We start from the raw sequence: 22827 nt of genomic DNA on the forward strand, positions 1-22827 counted from the left end.
GAGAACTTCAACCATGGTTCGTTATGAACGTTGAAGTCCCCCAGAACAACAAACTCGGCCGAAGGGTAGCGGGGCAAGAGATCATCAATAGTATCGCTCAAATGTTTGAAGAGCTCGGAAGTGTCTGATTCGCTATGGTTCGGTGAGCGGTATAGACATGCGTAGAATCTTGCCGTACTGGCAAGATTGACGCGCACCCACATTACGTCGAATCTGGAGTTTTCCAGACTCAATAGTCGCACACAGTTGACGTCAGCTCGACTATAGAGGCAGACTCCTCCTTTCAGTCGGAATTTGCTTGCGAGGGTAAAGCCCGGGCAGCCCAGATAGGAGGAGTCTGGCGGCTCGGCTATCTGAGTTTCGGATAGGAAAAGAAGGTTGGTGGGACGTTGGGACAAAAGATGGTGATGGACGGAATTTAAATTTGTGTGCAGGCCGCGAATGTTGGCAAAATTTACCAACAGTTTTGGCCCGCACCGGGGACGCCTGCTACTCGCCGCTGTAAAGATGTTAAGTTTGTTTTTATGTATATTCATGATTTTAATTTTTTTTGTTTTTTTTTTGTTTTTTTTTGTTTTTAAGGGTATGAAGTGAAAGGAAGGTCTGGAATGGAAAGGTATGAGGGGTGGGTATGAATATGGGGTTCAGGCTGTCCAGGAGTGATGAGCGTTTGGTTCCAGCCCACCCACTGCGGTGCTAGGCGATAGGCTGGGAGAGTCCGGCTGGAGAGGGCATCCAATGCGCCCCAAACGCTGCTGCTGGGTCCCCTCCGGTCACGAACCGGCACAACAGCAGTGGCGGGGTTTTTTCACTCGCTGATGGGGCAGCCCACCCTTAGTCGTGAGCCTGAGGGTCGGGCCCCTGTACTATCGAGCGGCCCGGACAGCGGTAACCGGTTGTAAAGGGTCTCCCTCAACCAGCATCTCCCAACCGGCCCGCCACGCAGAAGGTGGGCCGACGCACCCGCCACCAAGACCTGGGCAAACCTTAACCCATGAACCCGGGCACCCCTGCTAAGTCACCAAACGTAGCGAACCACTTGGGGTGACCTGTGGCAGAGGTGTTGGTCATCCAATAAATGGTTCCCAGGGCGGCGGTACCCATTCCCGCCTACCAAATTGAACACTAATCTCCGAAACCGCCCAACCGATTTCAATGAAAGTGTATGGTTGGTTCCAGCTTGAAATATAGAATAGTTTTAGACCCAATATGTAGCGCTGTTGTCGAGATCTAAAAATATTTTTTCATGACAATTTAATTTTTCAGATTTCTCATCCAAAAATAAATACAAACCCAAAATTTTACTTCCCTTCATAAAGGCGGTCTGTGGCAGAACAACATCTGCCTCAGCCCACTAGAATCGTAAAAAACCATATTACAAATGCAATTTAAAAAACAATTTAATCTAACAAATCACAGTATTAGAAATTATCGAGGAATTATAGATCTATAAAAACGAATTATTAGTCATTATAAATACAAATCGAAAGCATTTTTTCCGTGAGACATAAATCATTGATTCAGGTAAATAAGGAATAAAACCATCGATTAACAAGTAGTATTTTGAGATTTAAAAAATCAAACTGAAAAACAAAATATTTTTTTATAAAAAATATCTATAATACATCTGTTTTTATTAATAAAAATGTTTAAAAAATGGTTTTACTGAGGATTTTCCTCCCCAGGGACTGGAGTCAACCGCGCTGACAACTGAGCCAGATCCCAATTTGGAAGGACCAACATTTATTGCTTATATTAACTGTTGTAATGTCATACAATGTCAAATAAATGCGTATATGTCCACATGTGTGTATTGCCACTAAAATGTATTATCATCGACAACGAGTCTTATCTGCCGAGTTTCCGCTCGATTGGGCGTCGGGTAGTGGGTTAATTTCCACTTCCAAGATTCCTAATTACAAAATAACTGTTTTACCGAGGAGTAAATATTCCTCCCGGGGACTGGAGTCAACCACGCTAACAACTGAGCCAAATCCCAATTTGATAGGACCGACATTTATTGCGTATATTAACTGTTGTAATGTCATCCAATTTCAGATAAATGCGTATATGTCCACCTATGTGCAACCAAAATGCAGTATTTTCGACAACGAGACTGTCTGCCGAGTTTAAGCTCGATCAGATGCTGGGTAGTGGGTTAATTTCCACTTCCAAGAATCCACTTCATTGATACATTTTTTCAAGAAAACGAAATTGAATTGAGACGGTATAATATTTTGGTCACGAAAAATACACCCTCACGGTTTGAGAACTAAAAATGCTGCTAGCGAAAGTTATTTTAACACGGAAAAAACCGGCACAGATCTGACGTCTGTTCGTTGCCGCTCTCCGCGGTCTTCTGACGAAATACTAGAATTCAATACAATTTTTCACTCAAAAAATTATTACGTAAGTGCCAAAGTGGATTTTAATGTTTTGTGAATAATTTAATAAAAACGGAAAAAAAGTTAGTCAAGTCAAGTGGTAGCAAATAAACATTGCCATTTAACAGTATTTTTTATAAGTTGTTTCTTACATGAGTTCATAGTAAACTCTTGAAAAAGAAATCTATTTAGTAGTTTACGCTTATATTTTTCATGACAAAATTAACAATTTTATTTTAATTATGATCAAGCCAAGCGATAGAACAAGCTTCAATGTATCTATAGTATATTTTTGGTATTGATAAACTAAACCAATTTGTAGTAAAGATTAATCTAAATTATTTTACAAGCAATAATTATTCACCTGAAACACTCATCCACATTGAAAAATCTCCTGATAAAAGATACATGACGCCAACGGGACTCGAACCCGTGTCCCTTCGATTTCCGGTCGACAGCTCTGACCACTGAGCTATGGCGGCTTATCTCTTACCCGCAAAATGATTCAATATATACTAGTGTTTCATTCAACAATTACTGCTTGTTACATTGTGGATGAGTGTTTCAGGCGAATAATTATTGCTTGTAAAATAATTGTTACCCTTTGTGCTATGCATAAAAAATCTTGTCTTAAAAACATTAGTTTACCAAAAAAAATAATAATTAATCTAAATAGTGATTTCACTTATAGCTATAGGGTGTATTTCACCTTAATGTGTATCATTTTGGCACCTAAAACATTGGACCTCTTCGGAAATTTTGATGTATTATTTTCCAAATCCTACGCCCTCAATGTGTACCATTTTCATAGCATTGCCAAAGATGAATTTTGCCTTAAAAGGAACTTATTTCTTACCCTGGCTAAGACCCACCCCTTTCCCCTCCCGACCCCATGTAACAAACCAATATGAAAGCAAACATGAAATGGCGTATTTTACCTGCAGTTACGTAAAGATATTTTGGATTACTTTTAAGCTCGAAATTTGAACAGTTCCTAAGGACGAACTGATGTTTTCTAAAAAGGTTGAAAAAAATGCATTGTGTCGATTAAACGTGTTTTATTATATACAGTAAATTTTCGTTAATACAGATTTCGTTTGGTATACATACATGCTTAATTTTAATAAACAATATTTAGGAATTTTTACATTTTCACAAGGAAAGTGATTGAAGAACCATATTATCATTAAATTAAATAGAATTATATCATCATTAAATTTAAAATTTTATTTTTATACCCATTTGTTGGGTAATTAATAAAACTAGGTAATTTCGAAATCAGCTTTTTCGAGTTACGCACAGCACTAAACCTTCCTCGCCCATGTATGCCACAAACACAAAACTTGTGTTGTGGTATATCTTAATACATAAAAATCACGTGTCACTATGTTCATACACGCATCACCGAAACCGCCCAACCGATTTCAATGGAATTTTGTGTATGAAATCACAATTATCCAGCTTGAAATATAGGATAGATTGGGACACGATAGGTGGCGCTGTTGTCGAGAACTAAAAATTTTTTTAAAATTTTCAATGCTTTTTTTTTCCGAAAAAGAAATCTGAAAAACAAAAATACATACATAATACAACCACAAAATTTAACTTCCCTAGATCTGTCGCAGAACAACGTCTGCCCGGACCCACTAGTATATTTATATATACACTGGTGAAAAATAAAGGTATGGTTTTGCGTGTAACTCGATTAAGCTGATTTTGGAGTTACCTAGTTGTAGTAATTACCCTACGATATTATTGACACTGTGAAATAAATAAAAAAAACAAAGTTTTTAGAAAGACAGTATTTTTAAAATGCTGTAATCATCCGCGTCTAATATTATTTTTCAATGCAACAATAATGAACAAAAAAATGTATTTAAATTAGTTATGAAAATAGTACAATAAATGATATAAAAATTAAAAATAAATACAATTTCTCGAAGAAAACCCAATTTCTAAATAATTTCACAATTTCTTAATAGATATAAAAAAAAATAAGGGTAATAATTTTTGGTATTTTATGATAGTTTAAATTAAATCAACATTATTTGGAATACAAATTGTAATAGTTTTTAGTAGGCACAAAGTTAATGCCACATCATTAATCTTAATTTATACCGAAGGTTACAACTATATCTCTTCAAATAAGATTTAAATACATATTAACTGGTAAGATTCAATAATTTGTAATACAGAAATCATTAAATTTAATTTAACCTATTTATACAAATGAGAATTAATTTATTTTTATTTATTTATACAAATAAGATTTAGATTCTTAGTAACTGGTAAGATGAAATAACCAGTCGAACAACAATTACCTAAATTTAGGTCACATCGCTCTAGCCCTTTAGCGATGGCTACCTAAATTTAGGTATACGATTTTGCAAATTAAATTAAATTTATTTTGAACTTCCCGCAAACAGCTGTTTGATAATAGCTCGCAAATAAATGTTTAGTCGCTAGCTTGATTCAGTTTCTATCAAGTTCCAAGAGATAGCAGTAATGTTCCTGTCCGGGAAGATATATTAGAAATTTTAACAAACAACATGTCGGCATGTATTATTTGCTTTTCCATGTCCGAATGTACCAATGCCGTGGATGTTTATTTTACTCATTTTCTGTTACATATTATATATCAATGTTTTCGTTATTGAATTCTCTATTTAATTAAAGTTATTTTAAAAGTCTTGAGATTAAAAATAAAGTGCAATAACCTAGTTGTTAGCAGCTGTCAAGTACATCTTTTGTTTTTCAGAGTGCCATTTTTTAAATCCTTTTATATTATTTTTTCTACAATCCCAGCTCTTATTATACTATCTGTGCAGATTTATATTTTATTAATTCAGTTAGAGATTCGTAACAAAGAAATAAAATTTATTTTTTTGTAGTAACTTTTAGTCTTGTTATTTACTTCACTTGTGTCAAGGTGAAAAAAGCTTACACGATTTTGACACTTTTTGTAAGTATTTTCAAAAAGAATAGTAATGTTATGATGTATGTCTTCCTTTAAACCTCAATTCTAGTACTATTACGAAAACCGTGTTTATAAATATCCAGTAATAAGTACAAGGCAGGGCGATTTCTGATAACTATCCTACAAACTTTGCGTGTTTATGAAATGAATGATTTTTTTTTTAAATTTAAAAAACCTACATATGTGGATTCATTGGCTAAACCACAGAAAGCACATTGTATAATATTCATAGGAATGATTTGTTTTGAATGAGCGCAGCAAACATGCGAAAATTCATCAAATACAACTATTATAGGGTGTAATTATTGTATCAAACATATTGGCACCATGGATTTGTTAAAAAGGTTTGTGAAAAACATAATATAACGTAAATGCATTGAGTATTATAATTTTTCTATACCACTATTGATTAATCTACTATTCGAACATCTATGCGATTCCTACAACTGAAGAAATTAAATCACTTTGAGTCTTAATTAGTTTTAAATGTAAAACAGCTTATTTTACAGAATTTCTATGATAACTACAAATAGTATCATAACCATAAGCGGTTACTTAATTTTTCCATAGAACTTGCTATTCAACAAAAACAGAAGTAAGTTGACATTAATCTTGGCTTTCCCAAACAAATCCATGATACTGCAACCATCGTACTGTAATTGCAGTAAATGTTGTACGTCCAATTCTATTTTCTCAACCTCCACTCCGAGGAACTTTCCTTTGATATTGAAAATGCCATTGTGATCTGTAGGTGATATTTCAAAAAGGACATTTTTGAATTGCGAAGTGGTGAGGCCATCAATTTCAATTAAGACCCCCTTCTCATGGAGTTTGGAGGCGGAGTACTTGACGCAAAGTTTAGATTTGACTTTCCCTGGCATTTTGCTGCCTTTTCGCTCCAGTGAGTGTATCGTCCTGAAATAAAAGGATTTTTAATTAGTATATCTTTTAATAGGTTGAAGTCCAGAATATCCCCAGCAGATACGTTAGCAGCTCAATCACACTTAACTCGATTTTATGGCATTCTGAACCTTAAAAACAGCCCTTATCTTACTAAAATATAATTTATTCGCTTGGCAGGAAATAATTTATCTTAATATTATTCTAGCTTGTCGTTTCGTCACTTGCAAATATATTTATTTTATCTGTGAAAAAGTGCAATGGAAAGGAAATGTCATCGACCTTGCAACGGACTTATTTGTTTATGTCATATTACTATTTTTACATAGATTCATTGTGGAAGACACACATTTAGCTTCATGAAAATATAGTAAAAACATTCAAACATCTTTAGATTTCTAAATATATGCAATAAATTTGATAAATAAATACATAAACACATTATCTGGTAAGACAGGACAATTTAGAATTCATCATTTTGCCAAACAACAGTGAGTAATTACGAAATTACTGTGGGATAGCACACGGCGCGCAGAATATTATTCTATGGCCGGCACGCAAGGGGTTTGTATTTGGCGGGAGCTCGGTGACCCACCAGAATAAAACAGCATAAATTCAAATCGCCAATGAAGGACTGACAGAAGAGCAAGCAGATGTTCTTATCGAGTTGGTAAACACTAGCAGCCTTTCTAATAAACGTCTTTCAAATTTTACACAGCCAATAAACAACCACTGGCAAAGAACGTTAAACTATATGATTCTCAGTTGTTCTGCTGAAATTAAAAACTGTGCCCAAAACCAAACAATTGGTTAACTTACAAGACTTGGCTTACTGAAAGAATTAATTTGTATTAGCTTACAATGATATATTATTCTAAAGACTTTTAAAATTGTTATTTATATTTTTCATAATTTTCATTTGCTATATTTCTGTAAATTTTTAATTTTTTTTTGTTTTATACATGTAATTGTAAACATGTAACTGTAAACTCACTATAATAAGATTTATAATGTAAAGAAGCTGTTAGACAAACTGCTAAAAAGTAGTTTATCGGGACTTTTTTTGCCTTATATTTGTAAAGTGTGTAATATATAATAAAAAATATATTAAAAAAACCATGATATATGATACATAAATGGTTGTTAATCAGTTGTGTAAAATTTAAAACACGTTTATTAGAAGGCTGTATGTAGGTTGAGGAATTCTTCAATAAACGAGTGTTTGAAATAAGCCATATTTTTAAAACGTTCATAAAATTACACATTTGGTTTATTGAAATGAAATGTTTTTTTTTAAATACCGACTTATATCTAACATAAATACAAAATTAAAAAGTTCACCTTTTTCCTGCGTTCAGGTTCTCCAGACACTTGTTGATGTATTGATTGTAATAATCAGTTTGCTCCTGGTAATACTTGGTTTTCTGGTCCAGACTCTGCTTGGTCTTTTTCATCATCTGCAAGGCCGCCAACTGCCCTCTCCTGTACTTCCCTTTGTTACACAGATCCAGCGCAATAGCTGTTACAATGCTCTGATAACCATCCTCCCTGGTCACATATCCCTCCTCTTCCAGAGTATTTAAATACTTCCGGAGCTGGGCAATGTGCTCTCTGAGAGTCATCTTCTCGTTTGGTTTGATCATTCCCGAATACAGCTTTTGTTGAATGTATGCCTTGTATTGGTCCTGTTGTACTTTGGTTGTTCCAATGCACAATGCTTCCAAGAGATGATCACCTGATGAGAAACATGGCCATTATTTTCAGCGAATGAGATATTAACCAGTGCTTGGCGCTCGCGCACATGTGTGAGCTCTAATACAATCTATACTGGAATTTTTTCAGATACGATTTTAAACTCTATGCTTTGGAAACTGTACAGAGGACAAAATCAGAATCGCTTGCGCCAAAGCCAATGTAGATTCTACTATTTATTTTATGAATGTAGCCTCTATGACAGCTTACGAAATTATATGTCTGCGAATGTAGAAATTCATTTACCTAAGACGGTGTTGCAAAAATGAAAATATTTGAGTTTTGAAAGTAGTATAAAGGTAGTTTATTTTTTACAAAACACCTTTTGATTGTTGTTTTTCGTGTAGGTTATTTATTAAGGACGGGTTGTTTTGGAGAATTTGAACAATTCATCAAATTTCAACATTCATTTTCAAGTTCTGTGAAAGATTTTTTCAAGTTCTGTTTTTATTTCAGTCTTGTCAAGCAACTAGCCTACAATGATATAATAACAGAATTTGAATAAGTCTTTCACAGAACCCGAAAATGAACTTTGAAATTTGATGAATTATTCAAATTCTCCGAAACAACCCGTCCTAAGTTTATGTAGAAAAATGTAATAAAACCAGTTTATTTTTTTAAAGTAAAAACGTATACGATATAAAAATGACATATAAATGAATAATAAGGTACATTATCTAGTAAACAGAAAACAATAATAAAAAAAACATAAATCGTAATTTTTATTGTGATATTTGATCAAAACTCATCAAGGTAAATTTCAGGTAGTTTTTCAAATTCTCGCCTGACAGACGGGGATATTTTGACATTTTCCTACTCTTAATGTTCAACAGGTTAAAAGGAAAATATATATTTGCTTATGCAAATTGTTTTATTGGGGAATTTAGTGATGTAGATGGAATGCTCGGAGAAGATGAAGAATAGAGAAAGGTTGGAAGAAACTGACTTCAATTCTGGTCAATAAACGTAATCCATTTCAAGCAATGTTTCAATTTGGAATGGTCCGCATTCACCAGGATGATTAGCGGGAATACAAAAATATTCACTGTGATGACTACATAAATACAAATAAAGCTGTCCATTAATTTTAATTTATTTATTCTGGATTATTTATAAATGCCCATTGCATTTAACTATACAAGCCAACATATATTGGATGTTTCTTAGCAGAAATTATAACAGTCTCTCTATTAAACCTGTGAAATCTGTTTGAACTTATAAAGATATGTATAAAACAAATATCCTTAAAAAGGGTAATACAGGGTTTTCCAATAAGAGGTGTTATTTTGAATAGCCCGCTATTTCGGTAGATGTTACTTTTGAAGCTGTCATTTTTTGACATTTGACAAGTAGAAACTACGCCATTAATACAAATGGAACGATAAAAGCTTCAACAACGCATTGAAATTATTAAAATTCGCTTGAGTGAATCAAATGCAAATCATCTTCAGTGATGAGGCCCATTTCATCCTCGGTGGCTTCGTCAACAAGCAAAATTATCGCACCTGGGGCTCGGAAAACCCAAGAGTTATTGTTGAAAAGCCTCTATGTCCTCAACGTGTGGCTATTTGGTGCAGTTTATCGTCCGGCAGAGTCATGGACCTTATTTTTTCGAAAATGAGGCTGGAGCAACAGTTACGGTGAATGGATTGCGCTATCGAGAGATGATTAATGATTTTTTATGGCCGGAATTGGATGGTATTGATCTGGACAACGTTTACTTTCAACAAAACGGCGTTACGTGCCACACAAGCAACGAAACCATTGATCTTTTACGATTGAATATCAAAATAACACCTCTTATTGGAAAACCCTGAGATAATGTTGATGAGATAATGTTATTTAAAAATTATTATTTTATAATTTATGTACTTACCGTTTAAAAATGGCATCACGGACACACATAATTCCTTTGTCTTGATGAACAATTTATTAATGTCGGTCATATCATCAGCAGGCAATTGAAATTTATCGACAAGAGTGAGGCAGACTTCCGTGTTGGCGAGGGGCACCAGGGCAGCCAGGGGCATCATCTCGTCAGGGTCTGTGGGGCCAAGGACATCCAGGAGTTCGTGGAGACGGTCGGAAGGATCAGAAGCTATCAGGTCTTCATACTCAACAAGAAGGCTGTGAGTATCGCAGATTTCCTACAAAAGCAATAACTTGATACATGCATACATTGAATGCCTAATATAAAGTTATTTTTCTTAATGCCTAAAAATTTGTGCTGCTTAATGACGGCCTGCAAATAACGCAAGTACTAACAATATTAAAATATGAAAATAAATTAATTGTACGGCAACAATAAATTATACATACGGACTCTAGTAAATTCTATTCATTTTATCAAATTCAATGTACCAAGTATTTTTAGCATAATAAGTATAAGAGATTAAGTTTTGTGGTTGGATTTTAACCTTTCCCTTGCTGTGCTAAAAAAATACACGCGTTACGGTGCTGTGTAGTCAATACACATCTCAAAATAAGCGATTTAATATCGGAAAAATATGAATATTCATAGCTAATCGATTATGTTTATTATATTTTATATCAAAGTGATAATAATTGTAATTTAATTGCTGAAAACATGAAAAAACCATCGGCATATGCTAAAGAAACGTGCGAGGGGTCCACATCTAACGACGGTTCGCGGCCAACTGGCTAGTGGCGCAGCTGGCACAAACACAGCTGTGCGGTCGTAGGTATCGATGGTCTAAATCAAAAACTACAACTGCAGAAGTGTGGATGTCTCATATTCCGGCATAGCGAATTAAAGCGGGACATCAATAGCGTGTCATTTCCTCGCACACTCTTCGCGTATTTAGTATCACACGGTTGATTGTATTGGTGTATTTGTTCCCGATTTTTAACAAAAAACTCTGATTTTTAATTGAATTTGAAAACTATGTAATATATTATTTTTTAATTCAGTGCATAAATGTATAACGGAGGAATACCTAAAATCTGAACCCAGAATTTATTATATTTATAGAGTTATTAAAGTTATTAGAAGCAATGTGTAGTAAATACACATCACAGATGAGGAAAGGTTAAAAAATGATCTGTAATGAAATGGGCTGTATAAGGTATGGCTGGGCAATTAAGCATCGTACGTGGACCCACCTGAACACTGATGTAAATAACGGGTTTGTAAAGTAGGGTCGCCTCTGAATATTCGTCAACAGAAAAGTGCTCTTCCAAGGAGGGACCCTCGCAGCACTGACGGAAGAAAGATTTCATCTTCTCGTGGCAATCAATAATGAATTGATTCAATGATTGCAAGTGGGCCGATTCTTCTCCAAACTAAAGTAAAAATCAACATTAGCTTGACATAATATTATATTTACATATTACTATAGATTGGTTACGGCAAATTCTTACCCCTTTTTTAGATGCAGAGAAATGTAAAATTTTGGCAACAGAGGCGAGGTTTCTCCGCTGATCATTTGATAGTGCTTTATCGTGTGGTAAAGTGACAATATCAAAAGCATCAGGAGCCACTATAGCTGCGTTGATGAATTGGTAGTACACCAAATGGCCGATTACCTAAAAATATTTTGAAATAATCAGAAAAAAAATCTTTGAAATCTACTTGATATTAGAGGTAGTACACCAGTTTTGGGAGGATAAATGGCTAGTTTTATACCTTGAGAATATCTTTCTCTAGAGCATTTGGGAACTTCTTGGAGAGGGCGTGATGAAGAACTCTCGCCATATACAGAATGGAGAAGGGAAGCATGTCTCTGCATTCGGTGATTCGATCCAAGAACACGGTTACAGTTTCTTTGAGGATTTGTAAACCTTTGTTCAGCTTAGTTCTTACTTCCTCATATGAAAGAGCTTGTTCCTGGGTCACCGTATGAGGGAGATTTGATATTTCTCCAGTCTGTGATTCCATTCGATTGCGCCACGCTTTGTAAATATCCACTGGACTCGTATCAATACTTAAATTCTTGTCAGTAATCATCCTCTCTACCAGCGGTCCCACTATGTTTCTCAAACTGCTCAATCCAGTCATTTGTCTGGCATGATTCACTGCCATCTTTAGGACTATTGGATTACCGGTGATCACGTCTAAAGGTTTGCTGAATCGACAATCGATCTCTTCTTCTAGACTACTTCTGAAGAGCTTCAACAGAAGATATTCATCTCTCGTATTTGAGCCAAAGTTATAAAGTGTCAAAATGACATTTTGAAGGAACTGATTTGTCCTACTTTGAGGCAGACAAAATAATAATTTAGACAAGTATATTGGGTTTGTTTGTAAAGTATAAAATAAATGTTGATATCCATCAAGTAGTTTACGACTTTCTCTCGTGAGTGCCTTGAGACCTCTTGTGCTAGTCGATAACAGAGTCTTTGTAGAGGCTGTAGCTGTTTTGGAATCATTGGGCTTGAAGTTATTGTCAATGTGAAGTGTAGCATTGTTTTTCTTAACTAAATCATTAATCTTGGTCCTGTGAATGACAACGTCTTGTAAGGAGATTCTGTTTTGAACGAGTAAGCCAATCTTCAGATCGAGTTCGTCCAGTTGCTTGGATAATTGCTGGTTTTTGCGAATAGCTTGTACGGCACCCGCTCTTAATGTTTGGAGCTGTATTTCTTTCTCATAATCTTCAGTGGAGAAGTCCAGGAGAGGTACAAAGTGCTTCACAACTTTGAATGGCGGACATTTCTGGTGAAAGAGGGAAAGGAATGCTCGTCTGGCGCACCTTCCTCTCCATAGAGCTTGAATTCGAATAATGTTTCTCATCTAAAATTAACACATACTAATTAGTTTAAATTTAATTCAAAGACAAAAACCTTACGGAATGAAAAATGCAAAAATAATACATGTTACAATGAAAATATATTATTTTATATTCACCTGAGATTTGTAATAAGCACTCAAATCTTGCGGTTTGCTTATCGATTGCCTCTTCACTCGTTTCTCATCCAAGATATTCTTGTACAACCTTTGAACAAGGATAGATTTCCACCAAGCCTGAATCTTTATTATCTCCATATTTACACTTTTCAGGAAGTTCTTCCTATCTTTTACTTTGTTTCTCACCAAGAAACCTCGAATATGAGCTTGTAACTTGATGATCAGTTCCATCTCTTTACTTTTATTTAACTCAATATTAGTGGTGTTGGATTTTCTGATCAGGGTTCGAACATCCTTCATAGAAAGATAACGGGAATGTGGTTGGAAGTCCTTGGGAGTGTCCCAGGAATAAGAATTCAGCTCAATGTTGATATAGACAGTTTTGCCGGATTTGGTGTGGTGCACTATCCAGGGGCACATGTTCTTGCTGTTCTTACTTTCGAAGTATTCAAAAAATGTTTCAAATAGATTCCTGTTGACATCTCTATCTCCGATAATTTCAAAGTCAGCAGCTTCCAGGGCGGCCACCAGTCCTGTTGAATCTATTTGTAGCACGGCCAAATTGACTTTAGTGAGCACATTGCAGACATCCTGCACTTGATGTGTTTCCTCGGCTATTTCCGAGATTGTATTTTGTATGTCTTCCAGCCAAAGCTCTCCCTCCCCCTTCTTCTTCATGGCTACTTTCAGATATCTTAAATATAGCAATGAGTTATCAGCATATAGGGACTTTCTGAGGTTGAGTTTTTCATCATTCAATGCAGACATTAGTTTGTATGCGTCGTCCTTCCTGACAGCATCGTTGACTTCATTCAAGACATACAGCACTGAAAGAGAAATTATGATAAACAATCATTAATTGGTATTCAACTGTATTATAATTTAGAGTTATTATTTTTATTCATTATGCTTGCATGTTTAAACTTACAATCTTTTGTGATGTCTTCATGTTGATTGACCTCATCGATGCAGTCTTGAATGTCCGAGATGGTCAGCAGATTGCAAGGAAGTTCTGCATGTATCTTGGCTTGCCGTGCCAGTAGGATAGTTCTACAGTAGGACATGGAGAACTCGGGCTGCAGTCCCTCAATCGGCAGTTCAGATTTCACCAGAGCATTCCACAAGGCCTCAAAACTGCACTGGTCCACAGCCTTACTGACATTGGCAATAGAAGAAAGAACCTGCGTACTGTTTACGATATCTTCGTAGGTTAAATCTTTACCACATTCTATTTTATCCAGTTTCATTTCCTCGTATAAGAGCGGAATGGAGAATTCATCTATTTCGATGCTGGAATATTTCTTTAGCTTTAACAGATTTTTGTATAGCTCCTTCAAACCATCATTATCTAAAGCCTTATTCACACTGTTAACAGCCTCGTGGATATTTCCACTTGTGTCTGCTTTAGAATTGCCTTGGTTAATTATACTTTGCAGTTTTTGGCTGTGTTCAACAAAGTTACAATCAACGTGCATGTGGTGGATATTTTGGCTGAGAGTTTTTATCTGTTCCATGTAGTATTTAATATTATCGTATTTCAGATACTTTAACTGGAGCCAGTCTGACTTGAGGTGGTGCATAAGTGCCTTTTCATTATCATCATGAGCGGCCTCCATAGCCTTACGCCATGTGTACACAAAATTAACAGATGTGATGTATCCCTGAATTTCTCCTTGAGTAAGAAGCTCGTCGTAAACATCCATAACATAGCTGTCGTTCATTGATTTGTTCAAGGTGTTTCGTACCTTGATCTGTTTGGCTTTTAACAACACTTTGTGGTAATCTGCCGTCAATTCTGGTAGGACATATTTAAGTTTCACTGCAGGATTGATGAGGGAAGATTCAATGGAGGATTCACACTCAATGGCTTGATTTACATTGATGACAGCTGCGTGCAGAGCAGCCCCGTCTCCGTCCAAGGTTGAAGACAGAAGTCCACCGATCTTTTGGAAAGCAGGCATGGTGATGCCATACCTTTTGAGCTCCTTACTCATTGCGTCGATTTCTTCATCTGAAAAGAGAATCACATATTCAAATAAAATGGAAAAGCACTAAATAGTTAACTAAATTTGATTGAATTAACAAGCTAATGCATTTTATCACAAAGTTTGTATAAAAACCTGAAAAAAGTTATGTGAATAAAAATAATGAGTAATTCAACAAAACATAAATTTGCAAAATTAGCACACAAATTAAAAAATCAAGAAATAACTGAAACACGGTAAAAAAAAAAAATCATTGTAAAAATTAAACATTATTTTTTATTTGAGCGTAAATCCCCTAACCAAAGATAAGGACCTTGCTTTTTTATGGTAAGGAAAATTTGTACTATGTAGATAATATATAATAATAACAGAGATGTGCAAAATGGGTACCCAAAACCATTTGAAATGCAAAATGGAAATGGGTCAAAACTTTTCCATTTGAAAATGCAAAATGGGTTTTAGAAAAGCATTTCAAATGCAAAATGCAAAATACCTATTTTCAAAATGCATTGAAAATGCAAAATGGTTTCTCAGGTCAAACAATTAAAATAATTATAGAACTTTTAAACAATTTTGTCATTTAATAATGGACATCAATGTAGAACAAACATATTACATGATGGTAAACCCAAAAACACCACGACTACAGATTATGAAACCACAAAAAATTTGCGCGGGACTAATGTTCCCAACGTAAAAATGTAGAAACTGCTATCTAACATTTAATATTACAGCGTCATGGCCATGTTCAGTATTTGAATCAGTATTTTTTTGTAATGGTATCACTCAATTACCAGGGCTCCTACCAGGGAGCAACTTGACAAATGGAAAATATCTCTCATAGCGAGGTTGAGGACCGACTGATATTTGGGGCTTGTGAAAAAAAGATGAGTGGAGATATTAGGAAGAATGTAGCAAAAAAGCATTTAAAATGGAAAATGCATTGAGAAAAGCATTTAAAATGCAAAATGCAAAATGGTTTTTAGAAAAGCATTTAAAATGCAAAATGGAAAATACCCATTTTGCATTTTGCATTTCCATTTGAAATGGATTTATTTGAAATAAAGCACATCTCTGAATAATAATACGTTACTTTATACTACACTGTGGTATGGGGCCGTTCAAGTATTATGTAAGCACTATAGGGGGGCAGGGGGGTCTTTTCTTTACTTATTTTTGATGACATAGGGGGGTGGGGGGGTCGAGATAGTGATTACGTCAGCACTGCTCAGCAGTAGTTATTTTTTTTTTACACATTGTCTATGTTTGAAAACCGAATACATATTCGGGGATTCCCACAAATAATTAATACGTTTAGGTACTCGCTTAAAAAACAGAATACATTAACAGAAAAATGCATATAGGTACCAATTTTTACGTAAGCATAGGAGGGGGGGGGGGGGGGGGGTAAGAGCTTTGCTTACTTTTGGTGACAAGGAGGAAGAGGGGGTAAATAGTTGTAATAAATCTGCTTACGTAATACTTGAACGGCCCCTAATACTTGTTAATTAACACTTTTTCCAAAACAACTTTTTAAACTACTTGAACTATCGTTCGGTAATTTCAGCTATGTGGTAAGAATCATACTTTTGTATTACAATTGAAATTAAATACCTATTGTATGCTCGAGTGCAAGTGTTACCATTAATATATACATTTTTTTCAAATCCCAAATTAAAAAAATATGTTGTTTTATTAATCTGTGAACAATTTATAAAATATTATACAGGTAGTACCGGCGCAACAACGATACATATTTGTAAAATAACAATACATACATTAAATACAAAAAATTAATAATTAATGATAGATAAGTTTATTTTTTTAACAGGAAAAAATAGAAGTGATTTTAAAATTATAAACACACCTGTGAAGGTTGCTTTCCCGTACAGATCTTGAATCAACGGAGCCCGACCCAGTTTGAACAAATGAGTGCTCAAGGCGTGAATACAATAGATCACTCGAGGCATGTTCTTCTTATCGTATACATCAGTGGTCTCGGGGTGAAATGTCTATGTAGGAAAATAATGCTTTTGTCAAAACTTCGCCCACAACAGCCGGCCTCACATTTGGGAAGCTTTTTTTAGAGAGCCAGATGCTTACACATTTCATCAAAACATGTGATAAAATGTATAAGAAATAGTTTGAAAAAAAAAAACCTTTTTTGGTTCTCCAAAAAAATTCCAATATGAGATATACAGGGTTTTCCAATAAGAGGTGTTGTTTTGATATTCAATCGTAAAAGATCAATGTTTTCGTTGCTTGTGTGGCACGTAGCGCCGTCTTGTTGAAAGTAAACTTTGTCCAGATCAATACCATCCAATTCCGGCCATAAAAAATCATTAATCATCTCTCGATAGCAATCCATTCACCGTAACTGTTGCTCCAGCCTCATTTTCGAAAAAGTAAGGTCCAATGACTGCGCCGGACCATAAACCGCACCAAACAGTCACACGTTGAAGATAGAGAGGCTTTTCAACAATAACTCTTGGGTTTTCCGAGGCCCAGATGCGACAATTTTGCTTGTTGACGAAGCCACCGAGGTGGAAATGGGACTCATCACTCAAGATGATTTGCATTTGATTCACTCAAGTGAATTTTAATAATTTCAATGCGTTGTTGAAGCGTGTATTGTTCCATTTTTATTAATGGCGTAGTTTCTACTTGTCAAATGTCAAAAAATGACAGCTTCAAAAGTAACATCTACCGAAATAGCAGTCTATTCAAAATAACACCTCTTATTGGAAAACCCTGTATATATTTGCCTGTTTGTGTGAGACGAAAAGAGTGAGAAAGAAAATGATTGAGGCAGAAATAATATATAATTTAATTATTGAAGACAATATTAGCGATTTCTAAACGAAAATCTGAAACAGAAAAATCAGAAAAGGATACGGTCACAACTAGGACTCGTGGGTGTAGTGGGTTCGTGTCCTAGATGTGACCGTATACTTTTCTGATTTTTCTGTTTCAGATTTTCGTTTAGAAATCGCTAATATTGTCTTCAATAATTAAATATTACAATTTGAGGTTTTACTCAATAAAGTTATTCCGAAAAATAAAAGAAATAATATAACTTCTAGGAGAGGTTTGTAAACAGGGAATAAATGAATGAACAGAAAAATATATTTTGAAAACAATGATAGCTGCTCTCAAACAAAAATGTGAAACAGAAAAAGATTCCTGGGTTCAATTCCTGAAAATATTTTTCTAACAAATTTTTATATATGCAATAATCATTCGCTTGAAATACCCATACAAATTGAAAATATCTCCCGTGTAAAAATAAAGGCCGCCGACGGGAATTGAACCCGTACCCTTTTATTGCCGGTCAGGTGCTCTAGGCCAGTGGTGCCCAACCCATGGTCCGCGGCCCTGTTTCGGGCCGTAGATCAAATGGTAAGGGCCGCGGCCCAACAGCCTGCTTAAATTTAAATATAGATATTTAAATGGGTTTTTCAGGCAAATAATTATTGCTTCAATAATAATTTGTTATTGTTAGTGCTATGCGTAAAATACCTTGTCTTATAAACATCAGTTTATCATTAAAAATAAATATATTTTTCTGTTTAAACATTTTCATTTGAGTGTTACTGTCTTCAATGTTGACATATTAAAATTTGAGGTTTTACTCAATAAAATATTCCACTACAAAAAATATAAAGAGTTTTTGTTTTCGTATGAATTAAAAATAAATTATTAAAGACAGGTTGTTTCACAGGAACAGTTCATCAAATTTCAAAGATAAAATTCAAGTTCCGTTATTATTTCACTGCGGGCCGGTTGTTCCACAGTATTTGGATAGAACAGAACTTGAATAGAACTTTCACAAAACTTGAATTACATCTTTGAAATTTGAAAAATTGTTCAAATTCTGTGAAAAAGCCCGTCCAAATTGATGACAGATGTGTTATTTGAATGAGAGAAAACCAGACATGAATGCCATGGTGCGATTTTATAATTTATTTGTTAATTTTAAAATAGCAGCAGGAATAATTTTTTATGCCCATCACATCGCAATATTCATTAGTGCAGCCAAATATTAAATTGAAAATTCATGGCAATATATTATTCTAGCTATGGTGATAATTAGACCTGCAACCTGCGAGCTGAAAGTCACTACAGTATGGAGATTATAGGCTACATTTTAATGAAAACTATCAAAGTTAATTTATTGAAAAAAAATACCAGTGGTAATTCTGTTGTCTTCAAAACTTTAAGCCAGTGGTTGATATTGTCTGTGTGACGAAATTGTAGGCCTGCAATCTAAAATTAGAGAAATCAGTGGTGTTAAGTATTGAAATCACTTGTTCATGTTCATGGTTATTAATAGACCATGGGTTGTATGCACTATAAAAATGAAGAAATTTGCATACAAATAAGTACATGAATGGTCGTCCCATACAAAACAAATTTTCATTTTACGTAATTGTAATTTTAAAATAAGGTATTTTCCATCCCCCCGCAATGTTATGCTATCTTATACTATGCAAATAGTTGTCTTTCATCATGCCAGCGATCCTAAAACTTTACCATGGTTTCAAATACGCATGATGACAAAAAGGTTCAGATTATGCATTCCACAAACATTTAATTACATTATAATCGAATGGCTAGATATAAAACATGCATTTCTTGTGAGCTTTTGGAACTGTCACAGACAGCTAAATACTTCAATCGCTACTCTTGGTAAATAGGGACACGGTTAATGTGCACTTTTAATAGAAAGAACACTTTGTATCAGTTAGATAATAATGATAAGTAAGTATTTCAGTTTCTGGAAATCGAAAAATAATACCTTTTGATAATTACATCCTTAAAATTAAAATCGATTTTTGACTTGGCAGCCATTGTTATTTGTGTTAATGTTTTAAGATTAGTTTTTTTCTTCTCTTATTCAAGACAAAATATAAACTTGTGATACTAAAATAGATTCTTAGTTTGGAAATAATCGCACTTTTACAGGATTATTTTTTAGCTTATTAGGGTTGGCCAGGCAAAACAAGTTAATATTCGGGATCGCTGGCCACGCTTATTACGATTTTTTTTAAATAAAACCTTTTGATTCAACTTAGTTTTCTTTTATAGTCAGGTAAATCAAAAGGTTTTATTTAAAAAAAACAAGTTAAGTCTTCAATACTTCAAAAACTTTCCAATTGTATTGAAAATGATTGTAAGATAATAACATGAGTTTATTTAATTATACATAATATGTAATTTGGTTAGAGCAGTCAAACAAACCTTATAGCGTTTTTGATCTACGTCGTAGATTTTATTGTATGGTAGTATTTCTGATGAAATGAAGTGTCCAAGTTTGGCGAGGTACACTCCATTACGGAGATTTTCTTCAAGATCTGTTGTCGGCGGAAGACTTTCCTTCAAACAGGCTTCAAGCCACAATCTGGCTTCTTCGAGATGACAGAGGTATTCATATGCCAGCGTTTTGGTCCGCATTTCGTCCATTTCCTCTGCTGTTTTTCGCTGTTCATCGTAATCTGAAATAGAATATCGTCAACGATTGATACCAAGAAACTTAGGAAAGGTCTAACGGTTAAACCAAGCAACAAATGGCATTATGTTATGACAATAGCTTTCTCTACAAAACAACAAGTGGAATAACATACCTTTGTTGTCAAATTTTCTTATAAGACATTCGATATCCATTTTTAATTAATCATTCAAACACCACACGTAAGAAATGTGTACACTGGAGTAGATTCAGCATGTAGTATCTGTTTTTAAACACTTTCAACTACACAAAATAACACGAGTTCTAATCGCAGCGAATGACAGTTTAAATATTCAATTTCAATGCGATCCCCCAACCGTTTCGCAGCGTTCGATTCAAAACAACTTCAACTTATTTGATTGGTCAAAAAAAGCAGCTGTTTGACTAAACTGGGCTGCCAGTTAAATATAACGCAGGTACTTATTTAGTTAGGCGAAATATCAAGAATGCTGGGGCATATTTGAACTATTTTTATTTTATGTCAAGAACAAAAATAAAAAATAAATATCTGTTTATGGTTGTTTTTGTTCCTTGTTTGCTTATGGTTTTACAATCGTTTTAAAATAATTGTGTGAATTGGAGGGGCTATAGATTATTTTTCTGTCTCCAATAATACTTGACTCGGTAATAATGACTCCCCTTGGAGGAAGAATGAATAATATAGGTACTATGTTTATTAATTTTCTCCTATTCCGCTTCACTCTTAATACGCAATATTTCACTTTCAAATAAATGGATTTAGCTTTATTAATTCAAAACATGGTTTATTATGTCGGGGGAGACGGTAATGTACGCACTTTTAATTTTAATTTCGTTTATTAAGTCACTTACGCGATATGTCACACGAGATTTCAAAGAAACAAAATAATGTGACATTTGCCGGAAATACCACAACTAGTTATTTACCTAGCCAGTGCGCGGGTTAGGTACAGTACCTACCTACTAACTAATTCAGTTAAAGAAAATAAAATCTTGAAAATATATAAAATCTGTCTAGTATTGAGACTAAACCGTTTAGAAGGTTATAAGGCATCAGGAGTAATGCAACATCCCTTCTGGAACTAAGGCTGCATACACCCAGCATTCCCGAGATAAATGCTGTTGAAAAAAGCCATGGGTTTAAACCAAACTCTGTCATGTAGAGGCCCCCATACCTGAGATCCACTCTCGAGAATGCTACGCACTAAGCTAAAGTAAAGCAGCCTTATAACTGCAAGGTTGGTCAAGTGTTTTGAATAATGTGCTAATATTATTATAATCCAAGTTTGTCTCATAATCTTATATTTTTAATGGTGGCTCAATGCACAAACGCACTTTAGAGAAAACCGCCACTGGTTCTGATGTCTACATATTAAAATTTTACATATTTATATTCTTCCTCCAAGTAGTAGCATTCATTGATAAAAATTTTTGCCATTATTTCATTGACTCGTCATGCATATAATTTAAAAATACCTTTTTTCAAAATATTTCTATCCTAACAATAATATTCCTAAGAATGTATTAATTTGCCATTATTTAGATTATGGTATCGATCAATAGTAAAATCTCAAATTAGCTCAGTGGTAGAGCAAAGCCCTGGCAAGGCTGAGATCCTGGATTCATTTCATAAATGCGACCAAATATTTTTCTGTTTCTCATTTTTCATTGGAGAGTTTTTAAAATTATCTTCAATGGTTATGGCTTACCATTTATTTCAGAGTTTCTATTACAGTAAAATCTCGAATGATCGTTTCTCGAATAATGGTTTTCCCACATATGTCATTATTTATTTCTACCAGTTTCAAAATAATTAATAAAATTATAAAAAAACTCGCAAAAATAGATTGCATCGATCGTTCCTTTATTCATCGTTTTACCACATTAAAGCCTGTGACAGATCACCAGAGATCTGCAAAATGGGTACCCAAAACCATTTGAAATGCAAAATGGAAATGGGTCAAAACTTTTCCATTTGAAAATGCAAAATGGTTTTTAGAAAAGCATTTCAAATGCAAAATACCTATTTTCAAAATGCAAAATGGTTTCTCAGGTCAAACAATTAAAATAATTATAGAATTTTTAAACAATTTTGTCATTTAATAATGGACATCAATGTAGAACAAACATATTACATGATGTTAAATCCAAAAACACAACGACTACAGATTATGAAACCACAAAAAATTTGCGCGGGACTAATGTTGCCAACGTAAAAACAAGAAACTGCTATCTAACATTTAATATTACAGCGTCGGCCATGTTCAGTATTTGAATCAGTATTTTTTGTAATGGTATCACTCAATTGCCAGGGCTCCTACCAGGGAGCAACTTGACAAATGTAAATTATCTCTCATAGCGAGGTTGAGGACTGACTGATATTTGGGGCTTATGAAAAAAAGATGAGTGGAGAAAGTAGGAAGAATGTTGCAAAAAAGCATTTAAAATGGAAAATGCATTGAGAAAAGCATTTA

General features: G+C 34.5%; 1 protein-coding gene across 1 annotated transcript; it reads right to left on the reverse strand.

Annotated features, from left to right (window-relative positions):
* Positions 1-4394: 4394 nt before the first annotated feature.
* On the reverse strand, positions 4395-20661 carry LOC149425144 (ras GTPase-activating-like protein IQGAP1). Its single transcript, XM_089649461.1, has 12 exons — positions 20490-20661; positions 20107-20360; positions 19054-19131; positions 16733-16877; positions 13809-14891; positions 12881-13707; positions 11660-12766; positions 11395-11559; positions 11137-11316; positions 9890-10160; positions 7603-7996; positions 4395-6276 (listed from the first exon to the last, which is right to left on the reverse strand). The coding sequence occupies exons 1-12, from the start codon at positions 20527-20529 to the stop codon at positions 5913-5915; spliced, it is 4908 nt and encodes a 1635-aa protein (XP_089505587.1). The 5' UTR covers positions 20530-20661; the 3' UTR covers positions 4395-5912.
* Positions 20662-22827: the final 2166 nt, after the last annotated feature.

Source organism: Hesperophylax consimilis, chromosome 3 (genome assembly GCF_061612785.1).
Source record: "Hesperophylax consimilis isolate HC1 chromosome 3, BYU_Hcon_1.0, whole genome shotgun sequence".
Lineage (NCBI taxonomy): Eukaryota > Metazoa > Arthropoda > Insecta > Trichoptera > Limnephilidae > Hesperophylax > Hesperophylax consimilis.